At 41.7% G+C, this 23,385-nt stretch overlaps 1 protein-coding gene across 1 annotated transcript; it reads right to left on the reverse strand.

Annotated features, from left to right (window-relative positions):
- Positions 1 to 5,223: 5,223 nt before the first annotated feature.
- Positions 5,224 to 22,374, reverse strand: vimr2 (vimentin-related 2). Its single transcript, XM_070837215.1, has 10 exons — positions 22,265 to 22,374; positions 21,645 to 21,789; positions 21,337 to 21,495; positions 21,006 to 21,125; positions 17,570 to 17,665; positions 15,300 to 15,431; positions 12,220 to 12,351; positions 9,361 to 9,471; positions 9,098 to 9,222; positions 5,224 to 5,845 (listed from the first exon to the last, which is right to left on the reverse strand). The coding sequence occupies exons 1-10, from the start codon at positions 22,372 to 22,374 to the stop codon at positions 5,803 to 5,805; spliced, it is 1,173 nt and encodes a 390-aa protein (XP_070693316.1). The 3' UTR covers positions 5,224 to 5,802.
- Positions 22,375 to 23,385: the final 1,011 nt, after the last annotated feature.

Below are 23,385 nucleotides of genomic sequence, written 5' to 3' on the forward strand. Positions count from 1 at the left end.
CGTGTCTGGGAAAAAGATGAATGACTGGTGCGCAAAGAAAATGATTTCGTAGTTTGTTCCAAATTCTAAACCAGCCATTGCTCCAGGCTACGACTGTCGACATAAACTGTGACACATGTGATTTCTTACTCCCAGCTCAAATTATGATAGTTTGGACTACTGGTGCTCTGGCTCCAAGTCCTCAGAGGCACAGGAAGAGGAATTGGTTATGAGCTCAAATAAGTCAGTGGATGGTAACAGGAATAGATGCTTTCATTGACTCTGAAATTTCAAATGCAATTCATGAACTTGTTGATTTAAAGCTACACTAATCAGTATTTTTACATAAACAATGGATCGAATGACGGCTTGTAGGAAAATATGTTGCATGTAGTGACAATCCCACAGGTTATTCATACCTGATTCTGCCGCTCGCTTCAGCTCATCATTTTGGTTTTATGGCCAACAGCATCAGGCAGCTGTACACAGCAGAGTACACTACCTGCTCAGCACCAAACCAAACGACAGACAAACACCATTGTGTCACCACTGTGACAATCCCTCAGTCCCACTAGGTGTCCTTGTGTTTTCCTGTTGCTTCTTCCTTTTTATTTTCCAGGGTCCGTGACGGAGGATCACAACCTGTTGTTCTTTTTTGTTGTTTTGTTGCAGCTTAGGAGCCGGGCTGTGATACCTTTTAATGGGCCTGATATTTTCCTTAGAAGTTGGTGGAAACCAAAACGGCTAAAATGAGAGTGAGTATTTGTCAAGCTGCCAGAAACACAGCTCCATATTAATGATAATCTCACTCTTGTCAAATGTGTAAATAGGCATTTGTTTGCTAACAAGTTCACCAAGACAACTATAAAAGGCTGTTAAATGGTAAAAAAAAAAAAAAAAAAAATGTATTAAATGCTGGTTTGATAAATCATAAATAATATGCATTGTTGGCCAACATTTGTAGATTGTAGTGCGTCATGTTAAAGTGAGGGCCCTTCTGGTGGTCTGCAAATGCACTTATGTGTTCTTTATTCCCTTATACCCTATAAGAGAGATCACTGCATGCAATATAATTCAATTTAATTCATTCTTATAGTCTATTTATATGTACTCAGTGTATATCACAGCATGTAATCTATCAACACAGAAATTCCAGAAAAATAATCAGTTTAAGTGGTACAGTTTTTTTCCCTAACTGATAAGAAACCATTAGGACCAAGACATAAGTTCCTATATGTAGGGTAAGTGCAGGGAGCAGCCCATTTACTGACAAGGTGAAGCTTAACATGAGAACTGAACTCAAGGGTGGCCGAGATCCACGCAGGCCATCTGCCAAGAATCCAGTACAGCAAATGGTTGGATCTGTGTAAGCCCCGAGCTGACAATAAAGTCACTATGCTTAAAAAGATGCTAACATCCTCTAATGGGTATGAAAGCGACTGCAGCAGAATACAAATCCTGACTGTTTTCTCTCGTGTTCCCTGTAGCCCAGACTTTTATCCGCTTCCATCCAGCATGCCCTGTGAAGTTGATTAATTGAACACTTTGGGACAAAAGGGAAACTTTTATCAACTTTGGCCGTGACTAACCCTCTGTGTGGAGTTTGGGGAAATTAAAGAAAGCTGCTTTGCTTCATCTCCTGATCACAAGAAAAGGTACTGAAGAGTTTGCCAAAAACAATAAAGGTATCAAAATTTCACATAGATGGCAGATCAAGATGTTTCTGGCTGGGGGGTGTTTGCCACCTGCTTTGGGACATCCATGAGGGGGAGTGTGGGGTAAACGTGGGGTCAAGGCTGTCAGCAGTCTCTCAGTTATACAGGCCAAGTGGGACTGCAGATATGAGGAGGGTAGAAACTACAGCGATGACATGATGGGGGACCCGGGGGTTACGCTGTCACACTACCACCATCCTCATTCAGCATAGCATGGTGTATTAACCGAGTGTGAAGAGCTGTGTGTGCGTGTTTGTGTGTAAACATTCCTTTAAAGAGTTTTCTCTCAGGACTCTGGCTCATGTGATGCTCCCACAGTGGAAGCCTGTCCACGACCCCAATAAAAAGAGAGGGATGCCCACTTCCTGCTGCCCTCAGACGTGCCAGTCCTGCCTCAAGGGAGAGGGGCCCCATAATTTATTATTTGTTCCCCTCTTGTTAAGGAAATACTTTCTCAATGGCTCTTTTTCCTTTGTATATTTTTACTGTTCTTATTTTCTTCCTCGATTCAACCCCGTCCTCTCTTATTTATTTGCTTTCTAAACACCAGCTTGGTTCATTATGTCCAAGCTGCCATGAAGAGACTTTAAAAAATTACTTTTGTACTCAGTGAGGACAGTGTTTATTTGTCTGGGTGCAAACAGTATTTTGGGGATACCTTTGTGTAGGTGACAGCTGAGCTGAGTCATACAAGCTGACCTCCATCACCGCTACCTCAGGCTTTAATCAGATTCCTCCGCTGCAGATTGAAGATATGTGGATTGATGCCGTGAGCTCAGATGTCATCACTTATCAGCCAGGCCCTGCCACTCTTAATGTAAAGACATTCCTGCACCACGTGAAGCTAATGGGATGTTATGTCCACAGCATATGTTGTGTGAAATGGTTTCTTTCAGCACGAGCAAACCATCATGAAACATTCAATCTCAAGGCAAACGTTACCCAGAGGAACCAAGCCCTCATTTATTCCCAGCAGTGACTTCTTTGTTTGTTGGTGTTGGTCAGGTTTGCTGCTTTTTCAACCAACCCTCCCCCTCCTCCTCCTCCTCCTCCTCCTCCTCCTCCTCCTCCTCCTCCTCCTCCTCCATCCACAGAAGAAAAAGGGGATGAAAAGGCCAAGCCACTGGCTGACCACTGATCCATGACTCAGCTTTGAAAATCTCCGCCTTCAAATCAAATTGTGCCACAGTGCTGCCCCGGGCCACTCAGTGTCACCGGCCAGCTTTGAGGGGTTAACGCGCATTTTTCTCAGTTGTCAAGGACGTGTGATGAGGGCAAAGGAAAACAGAGGAGTGCAGAGGTCGCCACACTCACAAATATCTTTGTCTTTGAAGTACTTAATTGTGTTATAAAAGAAGGTGCCATTGATGGAGTCATTTAAGTTTTTAGTTGAAGACACATCTTGATTTCAATCCATTTCTTAACTGGTTTGTTGATTTGCTTCTAAGGATGAGAGACTTTCATTAATACATTTTTAAATATTTGTATAAGAATATTATTTAGTTCTGTGGTTTGTTTTACCCAGAAAGCATTTTCTATACTTGTAAATCTTTCTTATGATGTATTAAAGATGTTAACTTGATTATGAAACTATTAATGGTCATTATGAGAAATCATGTTTTCTTAAGATATTGCAACGTTTTCAGTGCAGTAGTGATGTGTTGGTGTTAAAGTCATGCTAGCGGGTCCACTGCAATGGTCCAGACTAAAATATCTCAACAAGTATTGAATTAATTGTAACGAAACCAGGCGCAGACATTCATGATCCCCAGAGGATGAATCTTACTGACTCTAGTGAGCCTCTGACTTTTCCTATAGCACAGCAACAAGGCTGACGTGTGGCTTTTAGTGAAATGTCTCAACAATTATAGGGTGGTTCAGACATTCATTTATCTTCTAGCGCCACCATCAGGCCAAAGGTTTAGTTTGTCCTACACATTGGTTAATAACGAAATACCTGAAAAAATTAACGATATTCACATCAGCTTCAGCTGTACTTTGCATTTAGTGATAATTTTCAAATGGTGGCTTAACTAAAATGGTGACCATGGGAAGCATGTTAGCATGCTGACATTAGCGTTTAGCACAAGCATTGTGCCCATCACAAAGCCTTTTAGAAAAAAGTTATTAATATATTAATTAATATAGTATTAATATAGTTATAAATGTATGTTAACATATATTTATATTTAACATATTGGTTTTTATATTAATTCTGCATAGTGAGAATTAACCCCTTTACCTGTATGAAATTTCTGTTGTTTTTGGATGTTAATCATTAAGGCCATTGATCATATTTTGTTCTTGTTTGGGGTTTGTTGACATTGTTTATAGTAAGACACCTGAAAGGCCGTTTTTCTCCTGTTCTCTATCCCAGGTTCTATTAGCCGTCTGTTGTCTGAATAATGTTGTACGTTTCCTGTAAAGAAGAACATCAACAACAGCAGGATAGATAATGAATTTCCTTAAAGTCTGAATGTTATTATTATGGTGCAGTGTTTTTCATGAATTTCGTCATTTTCCATACAGTAACCCACCTTTCCTCAAGAGGCAAAGCAGACAACAAAAGCGTGGGAAAACACGTCAGAGGACAGTTTTCTTAGATATTTTCCACAGGAAAAAACAGAGCAGCCCTCCGAGATCAGGACTAGATGGTTCGTTGGCTTTTTATGTCGGTGATATAGAATGAAGCACTGGAGGGAAACAGCGTCTTCTAGCTCCTCTCCTCTGAGGTCTTGATTGAGCTCTGCGGTTCTGAGAAAACAGACACAGCAGCTTCCTCCTGAGCCGGCCATGTTTCATGTCGGGACAATTAAACAAGTCACAGCGGCCACCCAGCCCTGGCCCTTTCTCCAGACACTGAACTCAATTATTACAGAGGCTAACTCCTCATCACCGCAAGTTCACCGAGTGTGGCTAATCTTATCTGATCCGTTATTAGCTGCATTTTTCATCTTTACGGCAGAGCTAACAAGCCTTTGAGATCGTTAATAGCTGGGAATGTTCAAATCTCACGTTAAGCATGAAGATGAATGAAAGAAGGCTCACTGAACATAAATCACTTTGCTCTCTGCATAGTTTTAAAGTGCGGGGGAAAGTCTTAAGCTCAGGGATTCACAAGCAGTTCTCATGAAACAGAGATTTTCACAAAAGAAATCACACAGTATGAGGTGATCTGTCAAGCCACTAGTTTTATTTAATATAAATCTAAAGCTCATTCTGACGTCTGTGCAGGAGCAGGAACCAAAAGTGATTTATCACAGACAGCTTGGAAGTCGTGTAGAAAATAAGGAAAAAATTACAGAGGATTGTATTACAAAATGCTTATTTCTGAAATGACAGCAAATTGGGGCAGTGCTTTTCAAAGGAGAAATAATGAATCACACAAGTTTTTCTTGTAGAAACATCCAGGTGCTCGTTTTGTAAGAGCTGCAGAAAAAAACAACAACTTCATGAACCATTTGAAAAGCAAACAGCACACTGCAAACTTGACTGTCAGTTGTATGTAAAACCGACATAAGTGTATCACTGTAAAAGCAAAGCGAGGTAAGATGCTTAAAGTCAGCGAAGCTGTCAATACGTTTGGTAACAGTGAAGGGGTCAAGGGTTAAGAGCTGGTAATCAGACCAGAGTTTGAGTGATGGACGAGGTGGTGCGAGTCCACAGAGCCACACAGTTTACTTCCAATGTGTGTGTGTGTATCTGTGTTTTTGTGTGTGGCTTGTTCAACAAAGCGGGGACAAAACATTTATGAATCGTATCAGTGAGCCGGTAAAGATAAAACCCACTTAAGGAAATATCCCCACCAGACACTGAATGGACACACTCATTGCACAGCCCTCGTCCTCCCACCAGCTTTAGACAGCTCCATCTTTCTTGGAGTCTCGGGGTCATCTGCCAGCGACCTGTTATCAATGGCCCAGCTTAGGCCTCCAGGCGGCATTAATCTGTCATGATAAGTTTACAGCTGCTTAAATTGCTGCATTGGTACCATAAGCTTCGTCCTAGTGCTGATTTGGGTTTGTTTTTCATGTTTCTCTTTGGTCTAATTTCTAATCCATGTGGGGGGCCTCACTCCAACCAGCCAGTCTGACTCTCCGGCCTCAAATCACAGGTTGCACAGCCTCACCTCCTCTTCCTCCACCAGACTCCTGAACCAGAGAAATGCATAAACACATAAATTATTGGTGACAAACTGGAAGAACAACAATGCTAAATCAGCTGTAGTCCAAGTTTAGCAGAAAGAATGAATATTGCCATTTATTGAGGTTCAAAGTTCATTTCTGATCTTGGAACTAACTGTTCACCTGTCAATCAATCAATCCTTATCTATATAGCTGCAATTCATAACAAGTGTTATCTCAAGACGCTTTACAAAAAGAGCAGGTCTAGACCAAACTCTTTAATTAAGAGACAGACATGAGCACTTCACTCTTTTTGACTCTGTGTCTATCAGTGGGTCATTGTGTCTGCCTGCTGTTTGACGCTGAGCAGGGAGTGCACAGGGGTTTTTTCACAGAAAAGTTGTGAGCCAGAAAACCAAAACAATGAACTGAAAGATGCTATAAAGCTCAGTGGAGCTGGAGTCATTTGATGATTAATTAGTAAAGAAATATTGATTGTAGCAGCTGTAAGATTGGACCTACAGTACAGCCATCCACTGCTTCATGTACACTTAACTACTAAGGATCTTGTCCTTTGCTGAGCGACTTGTTGCTGTGTCATGCAGCAACGTGAGCAGACCACAATGAACAGCAGAATGAGTTAGAGTAATATGATTCACATTAGCTGTGAGCAAAACCAGCGAGCATCTGCCTAAACTGCTCCGAGATGCTTTCACAGGCGATAAGCCACTCGGTAATGGCAGCCTGAGGTCATTAGGGTCTATTGTGCAGACAGTTTACCACGGCACGGAGAGCATAAACAACCACCATTTTCATTTCTTATTCATGGTTTTAATCAGGGATGACAAAACATCCAGTAAATTAAAAAAAAGAGTTGGCATCGACTGTGTGCCTTTCCTGTGCCTTAAATGTCTTTGGGACAGTCTGTTGGGTAACGATGGGGAATTAAAACTGTGGCGAATTTGGAAATGTGTGTAAGAGGAGGGCTGACATTAACAGGCTGGCGTGGAGAAGAGCTGGCAGCGGCCCAGCACACAGCGCTGTGACAGTGTGAGGTCCTCTTTGCCCATTCTAATGAGGTATTGTGAGGGTCTGAGCTCGGGTCTGCAGCAGGGCCCCATGGGCGTCAGATGCAGTCGGACCGGCGATAGGGGGGACCGGGAGGAAGTCCGTGGCAGCAGGATGAGATGGCTGAAGTGCGTCAATCCACATACCAGGATGGCAGATGGTTAAATAACCTCAGTGGAAGGAGGGAATGACATGAAACATCCTCAAGGTCACATACAGGAAACTGCATCATATACAGGAGCGGTTTTCTTTTTACCCCAGTTGGCCCGTGATGTCAATCCTTTGTTTGCAGGAAAATCTTATTATTGGCATCACAGATGTCCAGGTGACATTATCAAAGATGCTTGGACAATGTTGGACTTCACAGGATCTTGCAGAAATAGTCCGGGCATCATTCACAATGATGCTTATGCAGAAACTTCTTGTTGATGTTAAGAAAAAAATGGTGACAATGGACACGTCATTTGCTCATTTCCACATTTTCTTGTGTGCGTTGTGACTCATTCACTATGTAAAGAATGTCAAAAGGTAAACAGCGCATCGAGTTATTTTAAATCTAATGAAATCATCCCTGGATCATTCTGTGTTTTGCTCCCAACAGTTCGTTCTCCTCGACAGGTTTAAATAATGTGTGGCACTTTACTGAGCACCACAGGGGCCGTCTGTTTTCATTCGACCCCCTACTGCAGAGACGGGAATCTACCAGACATGTCAGTGAAGGCTCAGAGGCTGTACTTTTTAATTGCAATCAGAAACTAAAGCAGTTGACTTTATGCCTTGAACACCTCTAACAGGAGAAGGCAAACTAATCAGCAAAACCACCTGGTGCAGTGTTTTGGTTGGCATGAAAACCTCCATGTCCTCCAGCTGTCCATCTCTGCCCCAGAGAGGCGGTTCATGTCGTCCTACTGACTGACAGTCTCACTAACAGTTAGACCACACTGTCCAGAAGACGTCTCATGTTCCCCTCTATAACTGCTGTACCCGTGCTGCACATGACAAAATGTAGGCTTCTCATTTAAGAATAATAACCTGCAGCTCTATTTAAGAGGGGAATGAGAGTCGTGAAGGGTTGGGTGACGACCAAACCAGTGAAGAGTGGCAGCTCTTCACTACAAAATGGGTCAGCACTTGAACATTATGGTCTGTTATAGCATATTCAGTCTTAACGTCCAAATATAATTATAGCTGTAAAGTCAACCCCAGGAGGAAAGATCCATTATATCTTCCAACCCCTAAAACAAATGATCTGATGTATAGAGAGTTTCTATAGACTGACTCTGGTTTCTAGGAGCTCTTAATGTTTACATACAGATACGTTAAAAATTGAGTTCTGGCATAAATATTGTGTAATAATATATTTACTAAATGGCTTCATATACATATGGTAGGTGCATGTATACACCTCTATCTGGAGTATATACAGCCTACTTAGATTTACATTTGGCACATTCATATTCATGGGTTATGTACTAATTCAGTCTAATTCTAATGTTAATTTTATCTTTATACCATTTGTAACCTTACATGTTGAAATGTTTATGCCTCTGCATGGTAACAGCCATGAAGTTACGTTTTCTGGTTATCTGTGAACACGATATCTCAGGAGGTCCTTGAGGGACTTTCAGTACATTTGGCGCAAACGTCCACTTGGACTCAAAGATGAACTGATTAGATATTGGTGGTCAGAGGTCAAGGCCACTGTGACCTCACAAAACATGATTTTGGCCATAACTCATGGATTCTTATACTAATTAAAGCATTTCCCACCAACACCTAATAGTAAATATGGTGAAGTGATGACATCTTATGTCAAAAGAGGTCAACTGTTCACTGTGACATCATAATGTTCAGCAAAAACACTTATTAGACCCATATTTCACATTTGGCTGGATACTGAAGTGGTGACACTAATCTTAAGTCTGGACAGCAACTTGACTAGTTGGTGGAGGAATTCGACCGAGAGGCAGTAATTCTAGTGGTTTCATATTATTCATGTGTGTGAATCAACCCCAAGATGAGCTAACGGGTATCCTATAAACAATCCCAAGATAATTTTTCAGTTTCAAGAACATTTTTTGTTTGTCTGAAAGCTCACTCACAGACTGTAAAGCCCAGAACATCTACTATTCAAAGCAGTTTCACACAAACACACCTTGATCAGATTTAAAACCAGAAAACCAGTTTAAAAATAGAGCCAGACTGTCTGACCTGTAGGCAACTATTTCCATGTCTCTGGCCATCTTCTCACTGAGCAGCTCCTTGTAGTCTTCACACTGCTCCTTCATCTGCACTTGGAAGTCAGCCTCCTGGTGCTGCATTTCATCTATAGTACACTATATAACACACACACACACACACATACATACACACGGGGTGGTGGGATTAGAGGGTGAGATTAAATGACAGAATTAGTCCAAACCACTGGTCCTTCACAGCCTATGATTACATTAATAATCAGTCTACTCTCAAACCTCCAACTCAGCAATCTCGTCCATGTCTGCAGCCTTCTTCATCTCTGCCTCCTCCTCCAGCTCCTCGTTACACTTCTCAAGCTCAGCAAGCTCCTTTTGTAGCTCTGAAATCTACAGAAATACAGACGACATGCAGCGAATGGTTATTCGTTCAAAAAATACCCACAAAAACAAAGATTTCTACTTAATTATGGTGTTGGTCATAATGTAGTGATGTAGTCGCACTGAATCTCGATTGTTCGCCTTCATGGTCATTTTTGGTTCATGAAGAGCAGCCCTGGAGTAGGATGGCATTCGAGTTCAAGAACACTTCAGCAGAGTGGATGACTGTCAACAAAAGGCCCTAAATCTATCTAGGTGTTCTGTGCTGATTTTGGTGATCACATTTTGTCCAGCTTAAAGAGTGAGAGGATCATTTTCTGTGGGCTGGTCACCACGAGCAACAACTTTCACATTACACACAGTCATTTGATCAATTCTTGATATAAAAATAGATCAAAATTGAGCTTCGACTAACTAAAACTTAAGTATGCTAATCAACCCGACCTGCACAGATAAAACAGGCTCCTTTACTATTACCACCGACTAATGCAGGAGCATCCCTCCCTCCCTCCCTCCCTCCCCCCTGTGTCTGTGGCTGTGGTGTCCTGCCGTGAGTAATTACAGCAATCACAGAAGTTCAACAATTAGCTGTCACAGCCAGATGGGGATCCAGGCGGCCGCACTCGTCTTTCAGCGAGATCATGTGAGCAGAGGAAGACCCCGGTTACAACTCACAGGCTGATGATGACTGTCCAACCTGGTCGAGCACTTACTCACACACTCCTCCGTTCTCCCTGGCATGATGAGCGAGGCCTGGCCGGGTGTGCATGCGAGTAGCGGCGTACAGCGCCATCAGTGCCTGCTCTATTATATACATTTCTGCGTCAGGGCTGATTTCACTGCAATCTGTTTGTTTGGCCATGTTGTGTCTCGGTGAGGAACCGGACCCGAGGGCGAACCAGACAGGCGAGAGAGGAAACAGAGCACATCGAGCCGTGCTGTCCATCAGTCAGGCTGGATGGAGCAGATCTGGGGACTGTGTGTTGCATATTAGAGAAAAGTAGATGATGTTGGGAGAGTTCTGCTGTGGTTACCGAGGCTGTTTATTTAAAGAGCTGGAGGTAGAGCTACAGCCTCAGTAATGAGAACCAAACCACCATGTTTGTTACTGATGTGGTTCAGCATCAGCTGTGGTCTGACCGCTGATGGATGTTAAAGAGACTTAGAGGAGGGTGGTTTCTTCCTCCTGGAGTCACCTGGTGAGTTAACCTGAGTCATATCATTTCCTGGTTCGTCTCTTTGGTGTCTATTTCAGTCAGAGCCCCCTTTGCTTTCCTGGCATTTTTCTGCTGCCTGAGATGAGAAACATCCGATGAAGGTTTATGTCCTCTCTTCCATTTGCAGAGGAAGTCTCCAGTCAGTGTGTGTGTGTGAAGTTTAAAGACGTTTATGACACTGCAGGCGCTCTGAAAGACTGTACTTAATAACTGAGGACACGGAGGGCAATAAATCCTGTCTGAGCTGAAGCCGAGCCCTTCACATCTCCTGCTGAAAGTGTCCGCAGAGTAAACACTCTGGTCAGCAGGATCTCCCACACTGTTGCTCTGCTGTCACTCAGCTGCTCCCCACTCCCTTCGCCTGCTGTGGGAAACCATTCATTTTCACCATTATGTCTGATTTAGGAGCTGATGGCCGATGCAGAGCCAGTTGTGGGTTGTGAGACTGCACTTTTCTTCGTCAGTTAAGAGGTGAGAAATGTATTATGGGAAGATCTGTATCAGTAGGTAGTAACTGAAGGATTTAAATGGCGTGTAACTGTGAGACCTCAAGGGTCGATTCACCCGCCCAAAAACTTAGTAGTAGTGGAACGAGCAATGTAGGCAGTTTTAGCTTAATTTGCAGTAGTTTACAGATATCAGTCTTTCAGATTTAAATTGGTATGTGGAGGCAGAGTGGCGCTCAAAGCACAGTATTTCATTCAGGATACAATATCTGATTACTCTGGATAATCCTCAGAACACTCAGTCAACAATTGTGACCATCTCTTAAAACAATAGTTCGAGGGTTGTGCGCTTCCCTGCTAAAAGCTAGATTAGAACATGGATACCCAGTACTGCAGCCAGCTAACTTTATTTAGCAGAAAATTACTTGAAAGAAAGTGACTGCATCTCGCCAAGAAAGAGTCTGACACATAACTAACCCTAGTAAAACCTCAACTCCTTGTTTCCACTTCAGTGTTGTACGAAGTAAAAAAAATGATGTATACTGTGTTATGTGTGATGAGCTTTAGAGGTGCTGGTAGGCTGATTTTGTTTCCTTTAGACAGAGTCAGGCTATCCGTTTCCCCCTTTTTCCAGTCTTTGTGCTAAGCTAAGCTAATTGACTGCTGGCTGTAGCTTCTTATTTAGCAGACAGACACGATTATTGGTGTCAATCTTCTCATCGAACTCTTGTCAAGAAGGCGAATACACATTTTTCCAAAGGAAGCTATTAAATGTTGAGTATTTGCTTTAAGCCTGAAATATGCTCCTCTCACAATGCAAATGTGCACAGAGATAATTTGGAGACGTTTGCGGGGCTGTTTCTTTTAATACATACAATTTGTATGCTGCTTTTTGGTTGGTTTTTAATCCTCTCTTTGCAGGAGTTTGATCAACTAAACAATGTCTATTGTAGAGGTTTGTATAACGTGTTGTCAGAGACGGTTATCTTAAAAGCTTTGCTGATAAAGCCAAATCACAATAAGTTGAAGTACTTTTATGAGTAATTTTGGTGAAGAGGCCCTTTGAAATTTGGTGAAAAAAAGAGTCCACTTACCAGCATCTTCATCTCACTAATGTCCTTCACCTTTGGCAAGTCTTTCACTGTTGACCCTGTAGCTCCTCTCACTTCCAGTTGTTTCCCATCAGCGCTGCGAACCACAGCAGAAGAGGCTGGACCACACTCATACTGCAAAGATAGAAGATGAGATACAAAAAAAAAAAAAAAAAAAAAAGCTACCTGACCTTTCGGTTTGAGTCAGTTTCAGCACATGGAGGATAGTGCTTTCTTTTGGCCTGTTAAGTGCACTTTGACAGCACAGAGCAATCAGAGGCTCTCATACCGGCTGATGGATAAACCTCTCCTTGTGAACACCACATTCCTGATTGGATGGAACAAATGCAGCAGAAACGAGCAACATGAGGGTGCACAGGTGTGTGGGAGTCAGCCAGCAATCACCATTACTGTTCAAACCCAATAGCAATCATTTTAGCATGGAGACGGTTACGTCTTGTAATCGAGGCCAGGCACAGACAGGACGGTGTCCAGCTGGCGGGAGAAGAGACCGAATGGGAGGGAGAGGGAGTGAATAGAAGCAGTTTGGGGAAACAAGAAACACACCTACGCATCTAGGCAGACACATAAATATATAAATATGCCAGATACCCTTCAGCCATGCCTACAAATGAAGGACACACTCACTCACACACACACAGCAGTGTCCACTCCATTTCTGCTGAGGAGCCTGGGAAGGCGGCCAGCAGTCTGATTACAGCCTTGACCTATGAACTGGGCAGACATCCTCGCCCCAGAGGGGGGTCAGACCCACCGGAGCTATAGTCTGACCCCAATGCAGCACCTTTTCACTCGAACACACACACACACACACACACACACAGGTAGACAAAGGCATTCTGTTCGGGTCCAGAACTGCCCCTCTGATTCTCAAGTTCTTCCCTGGTGTTGTGTTAAGAGGGAAAGAAAACAAGTGGGAGTATCGTTGTGTGATTTGTGAAAGTAGAGATTTACATCTGGACCTGACCTGGCAGTTTCAGAGGGAGAGAGACGACGATGTGGTGAAAATAGGAGGGGTCAAGTGGTCAGCAGGAGGATGAGGATGACAGCTAGTTTATTAAGTGTGTTTTGGTGGTGGAAGAAATGGTCTTTCCATTTAAAGTACTTGTTCCGTAGAAAAATGGCCCCTGTCACTGATATCACATCACATATGACAATATTAGATTCTTAATGCTGATGCATCAATGTGTAAGTGGTATTTGACTGCTGTAGCTGATCGAGGTCGAGCTCAGGTCAGTAGTTTAGTCCCATGTTTCCCAACATAGGTGCCAAGTCCCTTCCAAGGGGTCAAATCTTTTATTTTATGTCCATTTGTTTGAATTTTCTCTAATATATATATATATATATATATATATATATATATTTTAAGAAATAGTAGATCATTTCAACAGTTGCATGACAATGGGAAGAGTTAAGGGTTTTTTTCCTCTCTGATACAACTAATAACTCAAAGTATATTTACAGAGATCAGTTTTTATGTGCATGTGAATGGAAGCACTGGACATTTAAAAACAAATTGCAAAAAAATGTTTATGCATGGAAACATTTGGTGTATATAAGTCCACAGGAAATGGATTTAACAAAAGCATGGCACTTAAATATCAAATGAAGAGACAAAAAAAATCTCCAACAGCCAATTACCTCAATGCATTCAGCTCCTAATATTCATATAACAGAAGTGGACTGATTTTATTTTGCTGATTTTCTGGACATTCAGATAAAATTTGTACTACATTTGAATGAAACATTACAAGGAGCCACACTAATGCCATTCTGTACATACAGTAATAATAATCTGAGAGGGGCTAGAATACGTAGCTGTCAGATATAATATTTCCCGAATTAACACAATTAAAATGAATGTGGTTGCGAGATTTTTATTCCTTTTTCAATGTCTACCTATATTTCTCCCTAAATCATTTTTTAAAAAACTGGATAGAATAATTTCATCTTTTGTTTGGGCAGGAAAGACTCCAAGGGCAAAATATTCTGTTCTACAAAGAGCCAAAGAAGATGGTGGTCTTGCGCTTCCTAATTTTATGGCATATTATTGGGCAGCCAATATTCAAAAAATCTACACTTGGTACAACTCCCCCAACACAGACTGGTGTCAAATGGAAGCTCGCTCATGTGGTTCTGTCTCCTTATCAGCTTTGATCTGCGCCCCTTTGAACTCATATCCTTCCAAATACACTTCTAACCCAATTGTTGTATCTACCATAAAGGTTTGGAGACAGTTTAGACACCGATTCAAAATTGATTCTATTTCTTCACTAATGCCCATCTGTGACAACTATTTATTTCCTCCTTCAACCCTTGATCCAATTTTCTCTCAGTGGAAGGACAAAGGTTTGGTTTGTTTTAAACAATTCTTTGTTAACAAAGTCTTTACTTCTTTTGAAATTCTTAAGACTAAATTTGATCTTCCACAATCACATTCATTTAGATATTTTCAAATTCGCAGTTTTGCTCGCCATAACTTTCCTCACTTTCCCCATCAGCCACCTGACTCTCTCACCGAAACAATTCTATCTAATCCTGCAGTCTGTGGATTCATTTCAACTGTGGCAAATTAGTCAATTTGATGTTGATCGATTATGCAGCCCTATGTGTAACACACTTTTTTTTTTCCTTCTCTTTGTTTGTTTGTTTCCTTTCTTTACTACTTTTGATATTGCCATTGTCATTTAGGGTATTTGGGGTGTGTGATGTGTTGTGTTATTATACTAATATAAAATTGGGTTACATGTACTGTACAAAAGATGTATGTGATGCAGATATCCCAATAAAAACACTTGGTAAAAAAGATATAATATTTCCCTCTGAAATGTAGTGGAGTAGGAGTATAAAGCAGCATGAAATAGAAATACTTTAGCGCCATATTTGAGTAAACGTACGTAGTTACATTCCACCACAAGCATGGATGAGGTTAATTCACTGGATATGATTCATAGGCTCGTAATTCTAAAGATACACACCGACATGCTACTGTAAAGCATTTGGCACAGAAAGGCTTCCACTTCATGACATGTTTATGTGTTTTATGCTACAGCGTGTTGTACCTGGAGGCTCTCAGCCAGCTGGCAGTAGTACTCCTTTACATCCAAGGCCGGAGTGATGTCAGGGCCTCCAAATCTAAGAGCCGCCGCAGCTCCGCTAGATCGTCCAGCTGGCTCCAGCAGACTCTCCACCTCCTGCTCATACATGCCACACATATAAACACACAGTGATGAAGTATATTCAGATCCTTTTAATCAATGGTGAAATGTAACTAAATATAACTTCACCTGAGCATTTTCATTTAATGCCACTTTACACTTCTACTCCTCCACATTTGTTTTACAGTTGTAGGTCCTTGGCAAATCCAGATTTTACAAATAAAACATGTGATCACACTATAAAGTATGATGTGTTACTATTGATCAAGCTGCAAAACACAGTCATCAAAATGAGCTCCACCTCAACCAGCTACAGCATTAAAATGCTGCTCATAACAAATCTATAATACTGTACACAGTAATTTCACAATGAAAAGGCCCATTATTCATAAGGATATAATGTATTATTATATTACTACCAATGCATTGATGGGTAAGTAAGATTTTACTGCTGTAGCTGGTCGAGGTTCAGCTAATTTTATCTACTTCAGAGATGTAACAATTTCTCTTTTATGTAACAAGACACTAATGCTGGCAAATAAATGTAGTGGAGTAAAAAGTACAATACTTGCCTCCATAATGGAGTGCAATAGAAGTATAAAGCGGCATGAAATGGAGATACTCATGTACAAGTACTCTAGATGTGTACTAAAATACAGTATTTCCTTACAATCCACCTCTGCCAATACAAACACACATTTTGATGCATTTACACATGCATCAAAGACTTCAACATGTATGTCTTCAGCTTCCAATACGTAGCCCCTTCAGTAAAAACCCCACATCAATTACAGAGAAAATGAACTGTTACTGAGCTGCAGTCAGTCTACCATTTTTCTCCTTTTCCCTCCACCTAAATAACGACATGGCTGCCGATTTGTCAGGGGAATATGGGGTATCTGGGAGTGCTGATAATAACAACAGTTAATAAAACAAAGGGAACTTCTGTTTCCATTTGGTATTCAGCTGCATTTCCCGGACTGTGAGTTATTGAACGTGTCCCTGAGGGAGTGTGTTAAACGCCGGGCAGCCCGGCTTTGCAGAGGAAAAACACAGTGTGATGGAGTTGGTCCTGCTTCGGCTGCCTCTCTCTCTGCCTACAGCCTCTAGATCTGATACTGTGGCACGTCTGTCATCTCCTGGCAGGGTGGAGAATATTGTAGAAGGTGGAGAGAGCAGGGTATGTAGATGTGATGTAGGAAATGGTGTGCATTACATATGGTTGCAAATATGCCCATTTTAAAATAATTTGACATTTTGAGAAATGTGGTTAAATGCGTTCTTACCTCACAAATGTTTTGTGCAAGTTGAAACATTTTTACCCTGTCTGGACAGATCTTACTGAATTGCATTTGTGCCACGTCAAAGAATTTGCTTCTTCTTATGTCTGAACACATAACAAAGCTACAGGGACCAGACAGCTATTTTAGCTCAACACTAGACTGGAAACAGGGAAACAGCTAGTTTGTTTGATTAGTTCTTACAAAAGAAGAAGATAAATACAAGAAAGAAGTCATGTGCAATGGATTCACATATTTCAATGGGAGAGAGGCTTTGTTATCCAAGTTAACATGAGCGGTTCATTCTGCGGCTAACCGCTACTAGTAGAAACAGTTAGCATGCTCTGCTGCAGCCCAGAATGCAAAGCACACCTGAATAATGGGAACCTTTTAGCTCAAAGTACACCTGGCGGTTGGGTCGGACTGGGGTTGGATCACTTTCCTACCACAAAGAGTTTTTGTTCGGGATCAGACTGAGACCATCTCCTGCAAAAGGGTCTTGGGGTAATTATTTTGGTCCACGTCTACGTGCAATTACCATTTTCACACCAACCCAAACGAATTGCACCAAGTCAGAAAATTAAGTCAAATTCTTTTAAGAGACCACAGCACAACAAATTAAACAAGGGCCTGCTTTTGATTTGTTGCACAATTCACAAGATTACATATTTTGTGTTTTAATCCTCTCCCCATATGCTTCTGCTGACAGGGATGTTTTTTTGGCGCTTCAACAAGGTGACTGGGGTCATCACAGCTGTGTTTGTAACCATAGGTCTGGGCATTTCTCCAACACTCCTGTCTGACCTAAGTGCTACATTTTGAGTCATTTTCATGGCTAAAAAAACTCCTCCTGTTTCATCACACTGCAGCTATATATCCTTGCCCTCCCCTCACCGTCTTGTGCTGGGCCTCCATGTTGGCCAGCTGCTCCTCATAGATAGCCACTTGCTCCCTCAGCGCCAAACACCCCACTGTCACAGCATCCACTTCCTGCAGAGAAAATCAAGTTAACAGAGAACAAGGCTGAAAGTAAAGTTCACTTTCATTTGTTAGAGGAATACTGCAGTCTGGGAACTAAATCACACCACATGCTGAAGAAAAATAGAAAAAGTCTCGTCTTTGTTTCTTCCCTGAACAACCATTTTAAGTATCATCAGCACCGGCACATCCACCTGTTTCACTGAACAGCAAGTAGACACCGCAATGCAGAGGAAAGGGGAGGAGGAGGAGGAGGCAGAGGAGGAGGAGGAAGATCAGAAGGAGGCTAACTAGACACAAAAGCTCTGTCCACCAATCCATTTGCCAGCAGGGGTTCTCAACTCATCTGCTCTTTTTAAAGTACCAGATTAATTGGTGTTGGATGCAATTACTGTGGGTGCATGCATTCACATTTGAAGACCTGCAGAGTTTGGTGGTGGAGTTTGGTGGAGCCTTGCTGGGAGGGTAGCAGGGAAGCTGATGGACAGCAGTAAGCAGTCTGGCCCCACTGCTGCTGCCTTTGTCCACCTATCAGCCAGCAGCGGGAGGGATACTTGTTATAAATCACTTTCTGCGCAACATCAAAGCAGCATTAATTGATTTTTTGGCCAAATGTGGGCAGCAGGACAACCTGTGAAACACAACAATGATATATTAACTTCATAAAAGTACTAATATGTCACACTGACTGCAACAGTTGCCCATTTTATCATCCAGGAGAGAAACATCAGTATTTGTTTGGTGTCCTGTTTATATACAGCTGATGAAAACCAATATCTACTCTTGTATTAGCTCCATTTTGGTCTCCACCAACCAACCACTGAGGGAAATATCTGATTCTTTAGCTGCTTAACATTCAATTATGTTCACCAGATGGTTGCTAACTGTGTTTGACAGCAGTTTATTGCTGAACAGGTGGTGTACAGTGGGCTAATCAGAACTTTTTTTTCCAGAACAACTGGAAACGGCGCTGATGAGATTGATGAGATGGAAGCAGAGCAATAAAGCTCAAGACTGGAAAACTAAAATGAGGAGCTGAAAGCCAAATAAGCATCTCCATAGAGCTGAGGGGATAATTCAATTTGACATCATTCACATTACACATGCTTATTTGATCCATTTCTAATATAAGAATATTGAATGGGGCAGCTTTAAAACCCCTGAAAACACACAAATCTGAAATATTTCTTTATAAACTTAAAATATTCATGCCTAACAATGCAAAAATACATGTTTAGGTGTTGTATATAGTTATAGACCTTAACAGTCAAAAACTGAGTAACAACCAATCAACTGTCATCAGATTCAGATTCTGATTCCAATCCTCATTGGTGCTTAGACGTATACGACATCACTTCTCTCCAACCAATGAAAACAAGCCACAGAGAAAAACAGAATCTGTCATGTTAAATAACCAAAAAATAGAAAAATGGGTTTGTGTGGGACCCCACTGCTCACAGCAAGAAGCTGATTGATAAAAATAAGTTGAATCTGTTTTTTTTTTTTCGATGTCCGCCCTGATGAGGACAATGCGAGGTCGTAAACCAGTAGGCGTTTCATCCAATATTCCTGCTAAATAAAGGCTTTTGACACTCAAACGTATCTGCTTGTTCTGCCTAGGAGAGCGTGAAGAACATTTTCTTTTCTGTAACCACTTCGAGAGCACCTTAATATTCCTGCACCTACTGCATATGAAACAGTGAGCCTCTACAGTCATCCGCTTTTTTTGTATTTGTATTTGAGTTGTGGTGAATATTATAGAAGTTATTTCACTTGTGCAATTGCTTTTAACCGCAGCCAACTAGGTCTGCTGATGTAAGACACTGGTGAAACACAAAGACATGTAAAAATGTAAAAATCACTGTGGGGTAATGAAAAGGGGAAATCTGTGGCCATTAAGAATTAATCAGAGTTGTCAGGGGAGAAGCACACAATATCCAGCAATATACTTTAAAATCAACCAAAAGTGCCTCTTTTCATCATCGTCAGTCTACCATTGTGTAACTGCAGCTAGTTGTGGTTTGAGCTGTGTAGTATTTGCTACTCTCCCTCGCATCCCTGCTCTTCTTCTTCCTCCCGGCCGGTTTCCCACCAAGTCTTGTCACCCTGCAGCTGCTTCCAATTCAGAACCAGAGAACTGAGCCAGCAGGAACATTACAGCACCGTTTCACAGCCTGCATTACATCTGTAAGGGAGAAATTAAAACCTCCCTCGCATCTGGCCCGGCTGGGAGGAGATGGGTTTTGGCATGGAGGGTGGGAGGTGGGGGGGGGGTACAAGAAAAGTTGGTGGCTCAGGTTGCACTGGGCCACCAGCCAGGACTGTGTGACTGCTGGTGATCAACACCCATTGGGAAGAGATACAGAGGAGCAGCTGTGGTGAGTTTCAGCTGATTCACCAGGAGGCCGAGGGGAGGAGGAGCAGGGAGACGCTTGACAACACTGCCACCTAGTGCTGGAGGTACATTATCACAATGGAGGTCTCATAACTTGTACCACTGCACCCAGAATACTTTAAAATGTTTTTTAAACATAAAAAAAAAAAAGATGAAGGTGATTATCATGATCATTACATTATGCCTTTTTTTTGTAGTGCCACACCAGTCTTTAACTAAGAAATGGCATCATTGGGGTTCAACTTGAGCTTGGAGACTTCAAATTTGTAAAAGAAACCGCACATTACTGAGTGGGACATTAAATGAGAATTTACCTGGCAAGGGAGGGTCCAAGGAAAGGTGCTACTGGTTGTATTACGGGAAACGTAGGATCAAGACCTTTTGGAGCTTAATTGATACTATGAATTATTATGAAAAAAATCAGGGTACTGCTTTAATTTCAGGCGTTCTTTTCCTCCCATCTGCCTTTGTTTTTCACTTTACAATAAATATACTGTAAATACATATATAATATAAATAAAAATAAATAATCAAATCTAATATTGGTTGTTGGGTTTGATTCTCTGTAGCAAGGTTCATTTAGAGATCTGATTTGTTAAAATAACGTGGAATGAACACAAGCTAAGATGGTCTGAGAACATACCCTAATTTAAGGGATCCTTCTCTCAAAAATAGGTTCAAAAGTTGTCTTTATTTATGCTAATAGTTTATTAATGGTTATTTAATGGTTTGTCCAATTTATTTAATAACTTGTAGTTGATTTAGAAACCTTTTATGAATGTCACTATAGTGTGACTGTACACATTAGATTTCTTTAATCATTTAACTTCAACTTACTCATTCAGGTTGTATAATCTAGTTGAATGACTCAGACTCACGATCTCAGTGTTTCTAAATCCTGGTTATAGCCCTGGCTTCCACCAACTTGTCAGATCCTATCGTATTTACTACCATTACCTCAGCAACATCTTGACGCTCCTGCTGAAAGACGATCCTCTGCTGTGCAGCCTTCTCATACGCTTTCATCAGAAGTTCAAGCTCTTTCCGCAACTCCTCTGTGTCGCACAGAATCTCATCCTGCAGAGAGACGCAGGGAAGACAGTGATGGATCTTGACAAGGTTATAGATTGGGCTTGCCTGCCACTGTACAAACTGAAGTAAAATTGATGGGATGGGATGGGAAGTGCAATGGACCATCTATGAGAAAACCAAACTTAGGAATGTCACACACATACGCACTCAGAGAAACATGCAGCAGACACACCCAGCTGCAGCAGCAGGAGCTTACCCTCTCCCTGCGCAGTCTTTCCACCACTGCATCCAGACTACAGTCAGGCTCGGCCACAGTGGGGGTGATGCTGGAGGAGGCTTGTCGACTGTTCAGCTTCTCCTCTAGTTCAACAATCTGACATTCAAGAGACTCATTTTCCTCCTCAAAACAATGGGCCTAAAGGGCACAGAGACAGAACAGGTACATACTGTGTATACCATGTGTAGATCCACTGCTTCATTTACCAAGAACAAAAGTCATGACACAGCAGAGTGAAAATAAAGTGCTGATGCTTCATTGGGAGCAGTAATAGTGTTTGTCCTCACCAGTTCAATAAGCCGGACCAGGCGGTCATTGAGGGCAGCGATGATGGTGCGGTCTTGAACAAACTGGCTCAGACCCTCCTTGTTGAGTGCCTTGGCAGCTACAAAGTCTAACTTGTCACAGTCACACTCATCGACAGTCGCAGCCCTGAGAGGACAAAGTACCAAAGACTGGACTGAATCTTATAGGGGAGATAATCTGAACCACCTTCAGGGACAGCTTTTGACTTTCTGTATGCATAGTACACAGTACAGCGTGACACTTTCGTTTGCTGTATTTAGAGAAATGAAACACAAATGTTTGACTACAGAACAGCACCATTCTTTAAATGCTTCAGTGCCTTTTGGCCCTGCCCTTTACAGTAAATGAGCATAGTAGACTATGATGTAATTTTTCCCATGAGCACAAAAGGCATTTGTCTTCATTCAGGAAACGCCTTTACAATCGCATCATCCAGATTCACAAACATTTGTTCCTTGTTAAAATCTTCAATTCTATATATTTTACGGGGGAATAGCACTTGATTCTGTCACTTACATTAGAGTCAAATCTAAATATCTTAAAATTGGTTAAGTGCAGCTCGAATTCAGGAGCCGCCTTCTATCCAGAGGCCCACACTGACCTGGCGGAGGCACGGTACTGCCCTGCACACTGCATACTCAATCCTCCATTTCGACTCCAGGTATCCTCCTCAAAGAGCTTGCGGTAAGAAGACACTCTGAGCATGGCCATGGCTTTGGATGGTTTCAAACTGGGCTACAGCACAACAGGCAAATGGTGGCAGCAGGTCCAAGTCGGAGGTTTTATATTCATAGGGAAGGAGAATGTAGCACTGAGGTGAAGGATCTCTCACCAGCCACTGAGCAGACTAAGTATAGCGTGAACATCAGCTAGTAACGATTTCATATGTATGTGAAGAGTCAGCCCCAAAACCAGTGTACATCTGTTTATATAAATAAGAGTGTCAACAAGATTTAACACAGTTTTCAAAAAGGGGGTGCTGAATGGGAAAACAAAAACAGCTTTATACACAGTTTTATTACTGTTAAATAAATTAAAAGCACCAAAACTCTAAAAAGTTGAAAACAGGTGCGAGTGTTTCATTGTGTACCTTTAAATGTACCTTAGTTTTATGAAGAGATTGTGACAAAACTGAGGACAAAAAGCATAATGAATTTTACAAATACATCAGCTGGTGAAGTGGCATAAGATAACACTTCAAAATCAAAGGTTATTGACTATACCAATTTTGTGTTTGCCTCGAGGACAATATCTCTAAATAGTGAATTGATAAATGGCTATTGTAAAATGGCTGCTCTCAATCTGAATCAACAGGAACTATTCCTTCACGCCAGAGCCACCTTTTGGCAAAGCTCAGCTTGATGAAGACCAACGGGAAGAACCTAGTGTGCTGATGGCAATTAAGGCAGAAGGAACTAAGCAAGAATACAGCAACTAACAAAGCCAGAAAGGTTTTTGCCAAGCAGTGCCATGATTGTCGGTGTTGTCACATTACATCTTGTGCTCACATTGTCTCCAAACATGAAGTATTTAAAAGCTCCTGGAGCATCTGAAAAGAAAAACTCCAGGCTTTTTCTGGCATCTTTACATTACAGGAGATACTGAGCGAGGGAAAATGTCATAAATGTGAATATTTTTGTTGGGTGGGAATTCAAATACTGACATCTCTTGGGTACAACTGTTAAACAGGAAATAACGTTCATTATACACCGCATAGAAGTT

The sequence above is a fragment of the Pempheris klunzingeri genome, chromosome 9 (genome assembly GCF_042242105.1).
Source record: "Pempheris klunzingeri isolate RE-2024b chromosome 9, fPemKlu1.hap1, whole genome shotgun sequence".
In the NCBI taxonomy this organism is placed as follows: Eukaryota; Metazoa; Chordata; class Actinopteri; order Acropomatiformes; family Pempheridae; genus Pempheris; species Pempheris klunzingeri.

What these genes read in the sequence shown, in the direction of transcription:
- vimr2 (XM_070837215.1), bottom strand. Translation starts at nt 22,374, where the DNA reads ATGGCCATGCTCAGAGTGTCTTCTTACCGCAAGCTCTTTGAGGAGGAT. An exon ending in AGCGTCAAGATGTTGCTGAG is followed by an intron (nt 17,666 to 21,005) that starts GTAATGGTAGTA and finishes TTTTCTCTGCAG; the next exon opens with GAAGTGGATGCTGTGACAGT. An exon ending in AGCTGGCTGAGAGCCTCCAG is followed by an intron (nt 12,352 to 15,299) that starts GTACAACACGCT and finishes CTATCTTTGCAG; the next exon opens with TATGAGTGTGGTCCAGCCTC.